General features: G+C 44.3%; 1 protein-coding gene across 2 annotated transcripts in view; it reads left to right on the top strand.

The window, feature by feature from the left end:
• The window catches only part of AOAH (acyloxyacyl hydrolase), an 84,662-nt gene that overhangs the window by 12,353 nt on the left and 58,596 nt on the right, over positions 1 to 13,713 (top strand). For both annotated transcript variants that reach the window (XM_061996578.1, XM_061996579.1), the window contains exons 3-5: positions 3,134 to 3,229; positions 7,562 to 7,622; positions 8,725 to 8,824. In XM_061996578.1, the coding sequence (XP_061852562.1) occupies positions 3,134 to 3,229; positions 7,562 to 7,622; positions 8,725 to 8,824 (257 nt within the window). The remainder of the gene's footprint in view (positions 1 to 3,133; positions 3,230 to 7,561; positions 7,623 to 8,724; positions 8,825 to 13,713) is intronic.

Below are 13,713 nucleotides of genomic sequence, written 5' to 3' on the forward strand. Positions count from 1 at the left end.
ACAGCTCTCGAGCTTCATTGCAGCAGTGCTTGGCACCTTCTGGTCCCAGAGAGGAGAGAGTACCAGAGGTGGAAGACAGGCTTTTAGAAAATCAGACTTATCTGAGGTCCTGTGTGGAGGAAGCAGGGGAGCTGTGAGCTGAAAGAGGACTCTGTCCTCTCTGCAAATGTGCTGGCAGGCCCCGGCTGAAGGTGTGCAGTAGTGCTGGGGTATAAGCACGGGTAACACGAGCATCATGTATCTTTGCTGCAGTCAGTGATACTGTCAGCTCCCTGGTGTGATGAGTTACTGAGCCTCAGAGACATGACATACCAGATCCCTCCAGTTTTCACCTGGCCTGTGTGTCCTTACTCACACCTGTGCTCACAACAGGGGCTTTCCCCTCACTTTGCATCCAGGCTTGCAATGTTACAATCTGGTCAGGCTGTCCTACCCCTAAAGCCACATTGATGTCTGCTCCATCGCTGTTCTGCTTCAGCCTGTGTTTAGGGGACTGTCAGCTCTTCCAGCTCCTCTGCCTACTGAAATATTGTCTTCTAAACATTGCTAGCCCCAACATCTCCTGAGTTTTCTTCTTTCCTCATCTTAACCCATTATGGACTTCTGGACCCATGTCTGCTAAGCGCTGGCACCTCCTCATTTGTGGCTTCCTCAGTCTCTTGGTGCAAAAGCATGAGAGGTAAAACAACAAAAGCTGTCTGCTTTAGAAAATGTCAAAGGATTAGCTTCTTTCTGTCATTCTACTTCGAGTCCTTTTCATCTTTATGACTTCTAGACAACAAGATAGTGAGAAGAATGCCTGACCTTGGTAAGAGAAGGAAGGAAGATGCAGAAAGGACATGTGGTTTTGTGGTTAAGGCATCGTTTTGGTCATTTATTTTTTCTAATCCTCCATCCCCGTGAATAAAAATGACATAGAAGGCTAGTTTTGGTTGTCTGTAGGTTGTTCTTGTAAGTTAATGATGTGGCCTTGTAAGAACCAAGTCATGCAATGCCTTTCACGTGTGTTTCCGATGTGTTCTGAGGACGTACTCTGCCATCTCAGCACTCGGTGATGCAGTCAGTCCAGTGTGCCTATGCCCATGCTACCCTTGCAAATAATCCAGGGTCTGTTTTCCGTCTCTAGGACCAGTGCAGGGCATGGCTTGCACACAGCTGAAATGTCTTGCACGCTGTCAACTACGCTCCCCACTTGACTGTATGTCCTTGTCCAAATGTGTATTGGGGACTGGTCCTTAGCACATTTCCTGGGGCATGGCACAGGATAAGGCTGTGCTGAGGCACCTACTCATGGTTAAACAAGGACCACATGGCCCTGAGCTGTTCTTCCAGCCCAAATCCTGAGCATACTTCAGCCTCCAGCTTGGATGTCACCTTTGACTTCACTTTGGGTCTTTATTATTCTACATGTTTTCCTTTCTTTCTATTTTAATGAACTGTTAATTATTTGGGCTAGCCTGTGTCTATTTTTAGGGGGGAGAAGGAAGATGGAATGAATGGCTTCAGCTTGGGGTTTTTTTTGTTGTATCTGTCTCCATTTATTTTCCTATTCTTTTAGGCTGGCTGGAGGTAATGGCTCTTAGCAAGCTTTATAAATCATTCTGCAGATGACTTTGAGTGAGCATTTTATTTAATAAGTGTGGAGAAGTGGGCTTTTATCCCTGCAAAAGAGATGGCAAGTTCACTGTCATTTTCACTGGATTACTGTGTTTGGGGTGGAAGGAGTAATAGAAGACTCGAAGTTATTGATCTTAAGGCAAGTTCCACTTGTCTTACCCTCTCTTTGACTTGCTACTTGATCCATAGGAGCATCAAAGTTATTGACACTGAACATCAGTGCTTTGATTTAATAGCACGTAGGCAGGGTACTTGGAAGGGATTTAAAAGCTTAGTTTGAAGACTTGTGCCAATCTGAAAACCCGATCATTAACGCTTTTGAATTTGGAAAAAGGTGGATCTGCAGTCACATCCAAGTGCTGCAGCTCACTTCTGCTCATCAGAGCAAGTCCGGAGAGCTGAGATTTCTTGCAGAGTGGAGGAAACAGGGCTCAGCTACAGAGCTTTCAAAGAGAAATCTTTATTCAACTTGCTAGGCCTGGACATCACTTTGGTGGCCAGGTCTGACTGTATTGGTCAGACTTAGTGTCACTAAATGTGGCCTTTTATTAACAAAATGGTGAAGCCACTGCAGAAAGAGGGAGAGAGAGCACAATGCTGGCCTACAGCAACTTCAAATCAACCCGAAACGAACCACTTTTTGAATGATTTTTGAATGATTGTTATGTGGGGGTCACATCAAACCTACTTAATCCCCAAAAGACCACAAAAAGCGCTGCACATGTCGAGAAAGGCTTCACCAGGGTGTGCAAGCTCTTGGGTTGCAGCCACAGCTAGTCTGAGGAGCAACAAGGCTTTAACCTCACTCATCCCCAGATCAGAGGTGAGAAATAACCATCTTTGTAGCTCACAGGAAAGTATTTTATTCCAACCACAGAGCGAGAACAGAATGAACTCTGAAGGCATGTTGGCTTTAGCAAACATGTAGCTGAGCCCAGCAAACCTGAGCATGCCAGGCACTGCTGGGCTTCGGGGGAAAGTCTGTGAGGAAGTGATGCCCTGGATGCTTTATGGTGGGCAGCATGTGGGTGTGCTTTGTGACCCCTCTTCTGCCGGCAGTCACACCTATTTGTTTTTCAGTTTCAGTAGCTCTCTGTGTGGCTTGTGTGGGGAGATACAGAAGTCTCATCAAGTACAGACCTGTGCCTTGTTTCCTGTGAAAAATAACAAGAGAGCAGGTGGCCAAACAGGCACAGTGACTGTCCCCCTGGCTCTTTAATTTTCATCCTTGAATAGGGTGGAAAATTGTTTTTCCAGGAGTAACAACCAGTGCTGTAAAAGCCAGGCTGTTCTGTGCACTCCTCTGGCATCAGCACCCTCTCTGAGATAACTTACAGGCTTTGAGTAAAGACAGAAATTCACATATATTTCTTTCCCCTTGAACACTCATCTGCCATGGAGCTTCTCGAGAAATTAAATGCCCAACAATACCTGAAAGACTTCTGTGGTGCAGGGTGCTTCGTCACACTTTGCAGATAACCCCTTTCCCTCTTTTTGTTTGTTTGTTTGTTTGAAGGGTGCGTGCTTGTGGTGTCTGTAATTGAACAGCTTGCACAATGGCACAACAGTACGGTGAAGGCAGCCGTGGAGAGGCTGTGCAACTACATACCTGGTAAGTACCAAATAATACACCATATGTTAGGTTGGTACTGCTGTATTTCTCTGTTAATTAAAAATCTACACGTGGAGTCTGAAAAAGCTTTATCCACTTCTTGTGCAGCATCTCAAATGAATGTAGCTGAAAGAGAACAAGGTGCTATCTGAAGGGAAGTCAATGATGTGGCTCACTTGGCTTCAGAGCTGCGTATTTGCCCCAAAGTTAGAGTGAATGGGGTTGTGTTAAGCTCACACCAACACATGCAGACGCTTTCCCTCTCTTTCTCTCCACTTTGTCTCTTTGTTAGCAGCTTAAGAATAGATTTGCTGTATGCCCAGCCACTCTTCTTTCTCGTTGATATGGGTCTTTATAGCGACTGTAAGATGAAAATGTTTTCAGCGGGTATAGGAAGCAGCTATTGTAAAATCTCAAAAATGAGCTGAGGCTGACAGGTGTCAGATGTGAGCATTTGGTCTGCACAGAAAAGCTATTGAAACATAACTGATGATACAAACTTCAACAGTGACAGCTATTTCATATGAATATATGTAGACTCCCCTTTTTCTGCCCCTTATTTCATCTGCCCAAAGGAGCTTATCTGTGTGAATGCACACTCATAAATAGGGAAGAGTTTGAATGCCAGAATAGCTCTGTGCCTCACAGACCAGCCCTATACCTATTTAAGTAACTAAATCTCTCATTCATGGTATCTTTGTAACATTATAAATGTAAAAAGATGGCTTAGGATTCTTCGTTAAAAAGTCGTCTCTATAAGACCTCACGAATTGTATCTCTGAGAAACCATCTTGCTCCATAGACCCTCGTTTCACAGAAGATGCATGTAGAATATTAATTCCCTCCTTTCCAAGAGAGGATTTCCCAGTGCAGGATGGGGCAGGGAAGTAATTGCTGGGATTCATTCATTGACAGAATGACGCTTTATCTGATTTCTATTCCATAAGCCATATCCTCAGTGCTTTAAATTACAGGCACATAACCATGAAGTTACAATTAGAAGTGCTGATCCAGCTATTAAAATACAATTTCCCTCTTTAAAATATGACATGCTAGGTCTGTGTTCATGATTCACTCAGTGGACCTTGTTCCCCCGACATGTCAAGATATTACTTTTCAGCTGCCATTCTTTACACACATAAAATCCTATTATCCCTTTAGTTAAATCTGTATAATCCAGTTACCTTCTATTAGATATATGGATACACTCAGTAGAAAAAAAAAATCCTGACCTTGAACTTGAAAGGAGTGAAAGTATCCTATTGGATTGTGTGAGAGCTACAGCACAACTTGATTTATCCTCTCCCAGGAGGTGAACGCTGCCAGCCCAGCTTGAGACAGCAGGAAAGCTTTGGATGCTCACAAGGAACAAACCTACTAGAGTTGACTGTGCCATTTCACCTGAAGGAACAATTTCATCATTATACACATGACTAGAATTGATTGCAAGACTATGAGCAACAAATGAATGGCAACAGAGCTTTTCCTAGGGCCAAAAAGGGAATAAGAATTCATGTCTAGTTTTTTTTAAGGGCCTCCTCTAATTTCAATTACAATCGAGTTGGGGTTGGATCCAGCCTTCAGCAAAGTGATATGAAGTTCAGGAACAAAAAGTGTTTAGAGAGCAAGAGGGAGAAAAATTCAATACCTGTCAATTCCACTCAATCCCATAGGCTGTGCAGAAAACACAGTCACATCCTGATTGATAGGGAAATATTTGCCATGTGTGTGGTTCAAGCGACATGGCCAATATATCCATGGAAATAAGAACAGTAACAGCATGAATAAAGGAGTCTGTTGAGCAGATAGAAAGGCCAGACCTGTGAGAATGGGCAGTATTTACAGTGTAAGCAAGAATGTATGTTTACCTGGATACTGGCTGGCTGCCTGATGAAACAGAAGTGTCTGGTACCCAAAATTCGCTTTCAGAGTGCCTGCCTGCAGCACTGTCTCTGAGTCATACTCTGCTTCTGCATTAGCCACTGCTGTGTAAACAGTAAACACCTTAGAGCTCAAGTGGAAATGGCAACATGATTAATACCATCTTTCTTGCTAATGTTTATCCTCTGGGATTCAGCCAGAATTTGTGTTTCTAGGATTATGAAGCTACAGAGGGAAAACTTTCCAGATTTTTATCACTTAAAGCCAAGGCAATTTAAGGGATCTCTTTTACCTGAAGCAGGGCAAAAAAACGAGTATACCCTAAATTTCCCAGGATTTGATTTGGTTTAAGGTCTCTTCTTGCCTCTGAACAATCATTTGTTCATCATTTTCTCTCTCTGTCTCTTCCCCTTCTTTCTGACTTCCACAGACTTCTTCCTAACAGAGCTTTCTCTCTGCAGCATCCTGTCCTTGTGCGTGTTAGCAGAGCTGGAGCTTTGTGACAGCATGAGTGCAGGCTGGCTCAGAGGGCGAGGCCTGCAAACACTGCCCATGGCTTGGGGCTGTTTTGCTGGAAGCCAAAGCCTGAGTGGCATCTGTGTCTTCCAAGAGAACTCTATGTGCTCAACGATAGTTTTCCATTTTTGCTGTTCTTTTTAGCACTCATCATGTGTTACACCATGGAGTAATTACATGTCAAGCTTCCTACATGCAAAAGGAAATGAGTGCCTAGAAATCAGTGTGGCCAGTAGAGCTCCGACATCAGCTCCCCAGAGCTGACGGCCAGCCAAACCCTCCCTGCCTCACAGCCACCAGCACGGGTTACAGTAGCCATCTGGCTTCTTCAGGGCCAGAAACATTATGGAAACCAGCTGGTTTGGGAAACTCATAAGGAGATCATCTCCTGACATGCACCAGGGAGGTTTTGGGGAAGCCAGCCACTTCCTCCTGTGGGCTAATACAGGGAGCCAGGTAGCCTGCAGGCAAGCCTCATCAGAGGGTGTTTTAATCAGCAGTGATACCAAACACAGGGTTATTGATGTCTGTGGTGTCTTTCCTTTTAGGTGAACAAAAATAAAATCTAATTCTAGCCAGGAGACCAATTTTTAACTTGCAATTTGCTTCTGACGAGACAAGAGAGAGGAGTTATGTGGCAAAGGAGGCGAAGAAATGAAGCTAATAACTTGATTGAAATAAAACACCTGGCATGGGATAAGAAAAAGTCAGCTATCTTAGTTACAGAATCTGCCTGCATCACTGTATGAGCAGGGGGATGTTGGGGAAGTGATCTTTTCCTTCCTTGCTATTCCCTTCTGGTCCCAATCCTCCTTTCTTGGGTGCAGGTTGCCAGTGGGGTGTCTGCAGTCCTGGCAGGAGATCAGCTGTGGGAGTGAGTGCACATCTGTGCCCACTCATGGAGTTGGGTCTGAGAGGTTTTGTACCCTCCCCAGAGCAAAACTACTTGCCTTGTATGCAGCAGACCCCCAGCCCCAGACATGTCCAGCCTGACACTGGTTAGAATGGAATATTCAGCCCAGAGCTGGAGAAAAGTGTCTGCTTTGGGGGTTTCCAAGGCTTTTTCTTTGAGAAAGACAAGGATGCTCTATGTTTTCTTCCCCAAGTGCAGCTAGTTGTCTGTCAGGGAAATGGAGGTGCAAGAGAAAATAACATCTCTCAGGAGCTTCAGGAGCTGCAAGTTTGTCATCACTGTGCCTGTATGAACCTGCCTCTTCATGACTTTTCATATGAGCACCTCTGCCAAAACAGTGTGGGGACCTCTTTTTTCTTTTTTTTTATACAGTACCTTAAAGAAATCTCTGATAAGCTGCCTTCTGCAGCGCATGGAGGACACACTTCACCTAAATTAAAGCAAGCCACCTGAGGCAGCATCCCAAAAAGGCACACGGCTGCAGACTGTGAAAGGAAGCCAAATGAAAACTGTCAAATATTTGTTCCAATGCAATTACTCCTGCACAACTCCTGCTCTGCATGAAACATGTTCACTTGCACAAGCTCCCAAAAGCTCTGGGGCAGCTCTAGCAGTAGCATCAAGACCTACATCACTTTCTGCATGTTGATTTACCTGTTTGTTTTCTTTCTGGCAAACCTACCGAGCTGGTTATTTGCACTCCTTAGAAGACACTGTGACGTGTATGATTTCTTTCAACTTTTCCATGGTGCCATACTCCTCTGATTTAACACCTGCTAGTTATCTGTTTCAGTCTTTATCATGTGGCTTGTCTAAAGCCAGAGAAGGGCTTTAGGCAAGGTTTGAAATCCAGGTTTTCCTGTTCTTCTGGTGCTATACTGAAGTCCTAGATTTACACGCCTTCCCCTGAGATAAATCAGCATTCACCTTAATGAACCAACTCCTGCTATATTTCATCTGTTATCAAACCAATTTCATCATGCTCAATCACTGAAAAAAACCCAAATCCTTATTTTTTCTAGAAAAAGTGCAAGGTTTCTGTTATGTACTTGCTGAACTTTACGGACCACACATAGCTGATCTGTAAGTATTACCCTGTCCTCTCTGATTTTCGCTTAGTTTGCTCTTGACACGTACAGATGTGCTGTCAGATTGAAGTGCAGGGGTTTGGTTCTTAAATTCACATTCTTATTAAAGCATAGATGCTCGAGAGTGATCCTGGTTTGGCATTTGGCACAGCTCTTCCTGAGTGAATAAACACAGCCTGCTGTGGGTTACCATTTTCATACCCCATTAGAATCTCAGCTCAGGCCCACCTGATGTAATTACCTTTTGAAATTCAGCTCGTTTGGCTGAGGGAGGAATTTGAATAACCTGTGTGTGCAACACAGGTTCTACAGTCAAACTACTGTAACTACTTGACTCTTTGCTTTCCCTTCTACTTTAATCAAGCTTTCTAATTGTCAGCCCCTACATGCTCTCAGCCTCAACCTTGGTACACGCTCTTGGGGAAGCCTGCTAAGTAATGCAAGTGATTAAAAACATAAAATGTAGGTAATTTTATTCCTCTTTGGAAGTTCTTCGTTTAATTAACAACGCTTTTGTTGGACCTTCTTCCTCCCTAGGGTTTTTATTTTTATTTTTAAAACTAGCCAAGGGGCTGCAAAGTGCTTCCAGGACTAAGAAGCCCTATAATCAAAGCTTTTAATTAAATTGTTGATTAGCCCAGAGGTGTGTCCCAAAAAAGAAAGAAACAATCCTAGCACTCGTGCTTGGTGATTAAAGGTTAAGGATCTTTGAAGGATTTCTGGTTGTTTCCTTGAGTTAATGATTGAACATTCATATGTGCCAAATTGCATATGCATTAACTTTAACCTTTAAATCTTTGTCAGACTTACGATTGATTAAAAACCAGAACAGACAGGAATGTATTTGATTGGGGTGCTGCACATAAAGCACAGTGCTTTCTCATCATCCTGGGACTCCATTTGAAATGCTGAGGAGGATGCCAGGGCAGAAAATCATTAGGAGCCAACACTGTATCGAGCATCGATTACGGGCCACAGTGAAGCGTGCTGAGGTTATTGTTTGGCATTGGGGAGATTTAGCTTCCCATGGACATAGCTTCTACTTTCAAGCACCTAAAAGAACATAATAGTCTTTGTTTATGCACCATTTCCTTCAGGATAGACAAGGAAATGAATGCCGATGTGGTCTGCCATTCCTTGAAGCTGTGTGAACAGGATCCAGGACAACCGCTTTGTCATCTCTACCCTCCTCCAAAGGTGAGTTGCTCTTCCACTTTTTTTTTTTCAAAGCTACTGACTGTGGAAAGTCTTTTAAACTTGGAGTGAACAGAACAGAGACTTCCAGTGCATGTGCATTGTCTGGGAAATCAACATTCTGAGCGTGGAAACTTTTCGAAAGGGTTTGAGTGAAAGGGAGGTAACACGCGTTAGCTGTGTAGACTGTCAGCAACACAGTCGTTGGAGAGTGGGGATTACAGGGCCAATGTACCAGTCTGGGTGAGAGAATAAGAGCAAAGAAAGTCTTACTTTCTCCAGACTTTGTTGTGAAGCAGTAAAACAACCCCAAACCAGATACTCAGCTGAGGTTCGCCTATACCACCGTGTCACCACGACAGCACGACTGTCCCCATGTTGCTTGATCTGTTGTGGCAGCCCATGTAAACACTACTTACCCCCTGCAAATGCAGGGCTATTTGGCTTGGATTAGTCTGCAGTGCAAGAGGTTTAAGCTGACGTGCATAATCCTCTGCCTCGGGCTGGAAACCTATTTACTTACTACCGCTTTTGTGTTTAACAGTTCCATGCTGTGCCACAGTATCTTGGTTGCAAGTTCTAGACCTTGGCTACTCAGACATGTAAATATATATATCTGCATAGGTGTCTAAACAGAGACAGTTTGTTTAGGGATTGGTTTTTTGGTTGTGGTTTGGGATGCTTTTTTTCCCCTGTCATCATGCAGCCCCTGTCGCACTAAAACCTGTGAGCGACGGTGGTTGGTTGGCAGTGTTGAAAGGCATGTGATTCACTTAGGCATCTATTTTTGGAAACCCCTTGCATCTGGATGGATAAAGACATGTTTGATTTCTAAAGGTTTGCATAAAATGCTTTACATATGGCCTCATCCAAGAGCCATTCTATGGGCTCCAGTGAGCTGCGATTCATCTCCAAGATGGATTTAGTTCTGCCAGCATTAAGACCTGGATTAACGCTTGCTTTCCAAGAATGGCAGTGATGTTTGTTTTATAGCAGGTATGTGTCCTGTATGACTACTATGCTCTCTGCTATGCCAACAGAGAAATATATGGGTGTGCAACCAAGCAGGGGTGAAAGAAGATGAGTGCAGACAGCAGAGAAGGCCCACACTAACATGACTGAATCAGGATGTTGCCCAAACTTCATTAAACAGCTTCCTTCAGAAATTCTGTGTCTAGACTCCCAAAACAGCTCATGGAGCCTTTCAGCCTTCCCCAAGGTACATTAAAGACACCCACTCCACTGCAAGCTCTCCCTTAGAATTGTCAGGTCTTTACTTACCCCACAAACATTTGTGAGTCTCCAGCACTTTCTTCCTTGGTAATTGCATGGGGTTTTTTTCCCTTCCCTGCACTTGTAACAGTAGCAGAGACTCTGTCAGTGACTGTGGGGCCTTTTATTTATTTATTTATTTTAAATTAGGAGCCCTGAAGGAGAGGGTGAGAGTAGCAGGTCACCCAGGAGCTCTACAGCAGGAGCTGTAGCGATGGCAGCTGCAAGTGCACTGTGCTGCCAGCTGAGAGTTACATTTTCCTACGGAGTTGCTTGTGTGGGAGAATAAAGAGAAGGAGAAGCCACCTTCTCTTTTCTGAGTGGATGGTAGTTAAATCTCTTTCTGTCAAGGTGCATTTATTTCTCACCAGGAATAAGGTAACTCTTACAACAAACTGATTTTGCTACCCTGACTATACTCTCCTTTTTTAGCTGAGACAGCATGAGGGGGCTGGAGGAGATGGGAGGAGAAGAGCAGGGCTTAGAGTTCATGCTCAAGTGGTTGATAAATTGCCCCCAGTAACTCTGTGACAAGTCAGACTGAGTAAAGATGAATTATGGGTGAAAAAAAAAAGAATATACAGTCAGAGACACATGCGTAAAATGCAGTTTACCTCACATTTGCTTCTTTGGTTTGTAATTTGATTGATCACTTCAGTTATATGGGCCTGCAAGTGTTGGCTCAGTCCCTTGCCAAGTGTTTGAACAAGACTTTAATACTAATCGCTGTTTTGTTCACCTCTATTGATTTTCAGGTACTTTGTTTATTCATTTAGGCTTTTGGATGCCCATTTGCCCAGAATTAGTACCATGTTTGTACTGGCAGAGGGAGTAAAATAAATACAGAGTTACTTGGCATGATAAGGCAGTATCATGTTTTGGTTTTAACTGGTTTTGAGGTGGCAAATATCAACATGTAGTAGCTTTTTTGGGTCAGCAGTTTGTTTTGCTTTGTTTCTATGACGTTGCCCTGGTGAGATCTTGTGTGCTGAGGGAGGAAGAGCCCCTGCTTCTGAGGCCTTGCAGACTATCTACGTAATGGAGAGACTGTGAGACCACTGAGTGATACCTGCGTCATGTTACACGCTCCCCTGCTCTCTGACAAATTAGCCCAAATTAATTCTCTTTGCCAATGTGCCTGGAGCCATTACTACTCTCTGATTATCCTAGGAGACTTGGCTCTAATTATGAGTTAAAACTACTGCTCTGTTTGTGCAGAGGGTGATGCTTTCAGCGCAGAGCTGGAGGAGGAGAGCATCCAACCTGGGTGAGCCCTGCTACCTGGGTGCTCCCTGGAGGCTTGGGCAAAGCTGGACTGCCTCACAGGTGGGAAGTTTCAGGAGCAGCCCCCTGATGTTGATGAGTGGAAGGGGCATTTGCAGCTCCTGGATCACCAGCAAGGCTGTGTGAGCAGATGTGACTCGTAATGGGGTTCTGTGGGCCCCTGATTGCTGCCAGTGGCCTGTAAAGCAGAGCTTGGGCCAGGGATGGAAGTGCAGGTGGACATGCATGGATAGGCTCTTCCACTGCATGTTTATTGCCTCAGAAGTTCTCTTCTACCCTTAATATGAGGGTAACAATGCTGGAGAGTCCTTCAAGTCAGGAGGCAAAAGCGTTTGATGCTTCAGAAGGGTTACCATAGGTAGCTGAAAAATGAGCAATACCTAAAGCTGCTGTAATATGCCTTGTGGTTTAAGCTATGTCAATGACAGATACTCTAACATTGGCTGCAGCATCTCTCCAAAGCAGACAGTGGATACAGCTATCCAAGCTGGCTGGTTTAGGATAATTGGTTATATTTTTAGTCCAGAAAGTTATCAGCTCACGTGGTGAAGGAGTTTCTGCACCAAGTCCTGTGATGCAGGAACATTCTAGCAAGCAAAAAGGGCTGACATAGGCTAAGGGGCTGTAGGTACTGCCTACTAAGCTCCCCTTCTGGCTCCAGGAGTAAGAAGGTTTTGCAGAAGATTATTCTCAGCTCGTCTCTAGATCATTTCAATCCAGATGGCCTGTCCAGTTACATGAAAATACTTTAATTGATTTTGTTGGGGCCAAAATAATGGTTTGACTTCATCACTGGAATCCTGCTGCTGGCAATCTCTTGAACAGTCTGTGTTGGAAGGAGCTTGAACTCTTGTTTCTGCCTTTCAGACCGCCTCTTCTGCTCCCCATCCCTTTTTGCTCCGGATTCTTAGAGACTTTGTGGCTGCAGAGTTTAACGTTATTATCCAGTAGAAGGATTTTGCTGGGAGTCATCATACATCATCAAAAATATACATATTTATGCTGATGTCATTTTATCTTACCAAAATAAGCTTCATTGCCACGAGCACTCGTGCTAGTTCGTGTCCTCCCCTGTCAGCTCTTTAACTGGCCTTGTAAAAAGCAAACCCCACATCCCTCATGGACATGACTGTGGCCACCCTCCTCTTGGAGCCAACCAGTTCTGGAAAAAAAAGAAGTGAAAATGTGAACTGCTTCCCAGGAAGAGAGGCAGAAACAAGCTGGGATGGGAGAGCTTCTACATTCCTGGTAAAAGCAGACTGCCAACCAAAGGCACACACGATGGCTGGAACTCATTTCCTTCTTTTGAGACCACAGGCTGTAAAGCAAGGATCTGGGAAGCAGTCCTAGGGAGCAGTGTGCCCTCCTTTTAGTCTTTCTTTTTGGAAATAAAACACACCCAAACAACCCCCCAAAAATCAAACCACACAACCCCAACCTTCCATCAGATAAACCCAAAGAAAACAACGTGGCATGGGGTTTGCAGGGTGCTGAGTGTAGCTGTGTCATACAGATGCAGAAGCTGCCCCAGGCAGGAGCCCTGTAAAACAAGTTTTGGGCACAAGGGGCATTTGGGGTGGGAAGCTGGCAGACAAAACTCTGAGGGTGAGGAAACATTGCTCAAAGATGCTGACTGTGTTTTGCAGAGGCAAACTAGAAAAAGTAAATCAAAATGTTTCATCCAGAACACACAAGAGTCCAGGCTGAAAATAAACAAGTGGTGTAAAATGAGCAGAAGTCAGAGCAATTGCCCTGGGAGGAGAAAGGACTGTCAAGCTTCGTGTGTTTCAGATCTAGGCTTGCAGAGAAGGTCCCTGTTTTGTCCTGAGTGCACATTGTTTGGTTTGTCTTTCCTGTGCAATTGTAAAGGTTCCCCTTACAGCCTCTGCAGGATGAAAGGTGGGAGCTGTAGGACAAATCCCAGTTGTGACAGGGCTGTTTAATAAGCTTTGCAGTGTTCTGGTATCTCGGTGCGTGTACTTCTGGTAAAAGCATGATGAGAATGAGTTAGAGGGGAAGCTCAATGTGTTTTGTAAATATCTACTTCCCTGAAAAATTGCTGACTAACAAGGGTGATAAATGAGAGACAATTAGAGTTGGTTTGTGAGAAATAGATCTGTTTACAAAATATTCATTACTGGAAATAGATGAGCTCTGGGGAAACCATTGAAAGAAGGCAGCAGATGACATCCCAGCGACCTCCTGCCTTCAGCCTCATCCATGGTGTGGATATCTTGTAGATATCTTTGGGCAGATGGGGCTGGCTGCTCCCCGGGCGCTCTGCACACCCTCCAGACACAACCCATGAGTCCATTCATCCCAGACTGCAGCCTAAG

Source organism: Colius striatus, chromosome 5 (assembly GCF_028858725.1).
Source record: "Colius striatus isolate bColStr4 chromosome 5, bColStr4.1.hap1, whole genome shotgun sequence".
NCBI classification, from domain to species: Eukaryota; Metazoa; Chordata; class Aves; order Coliiformes; family Coliidae; genus Colius; species Colius striatus.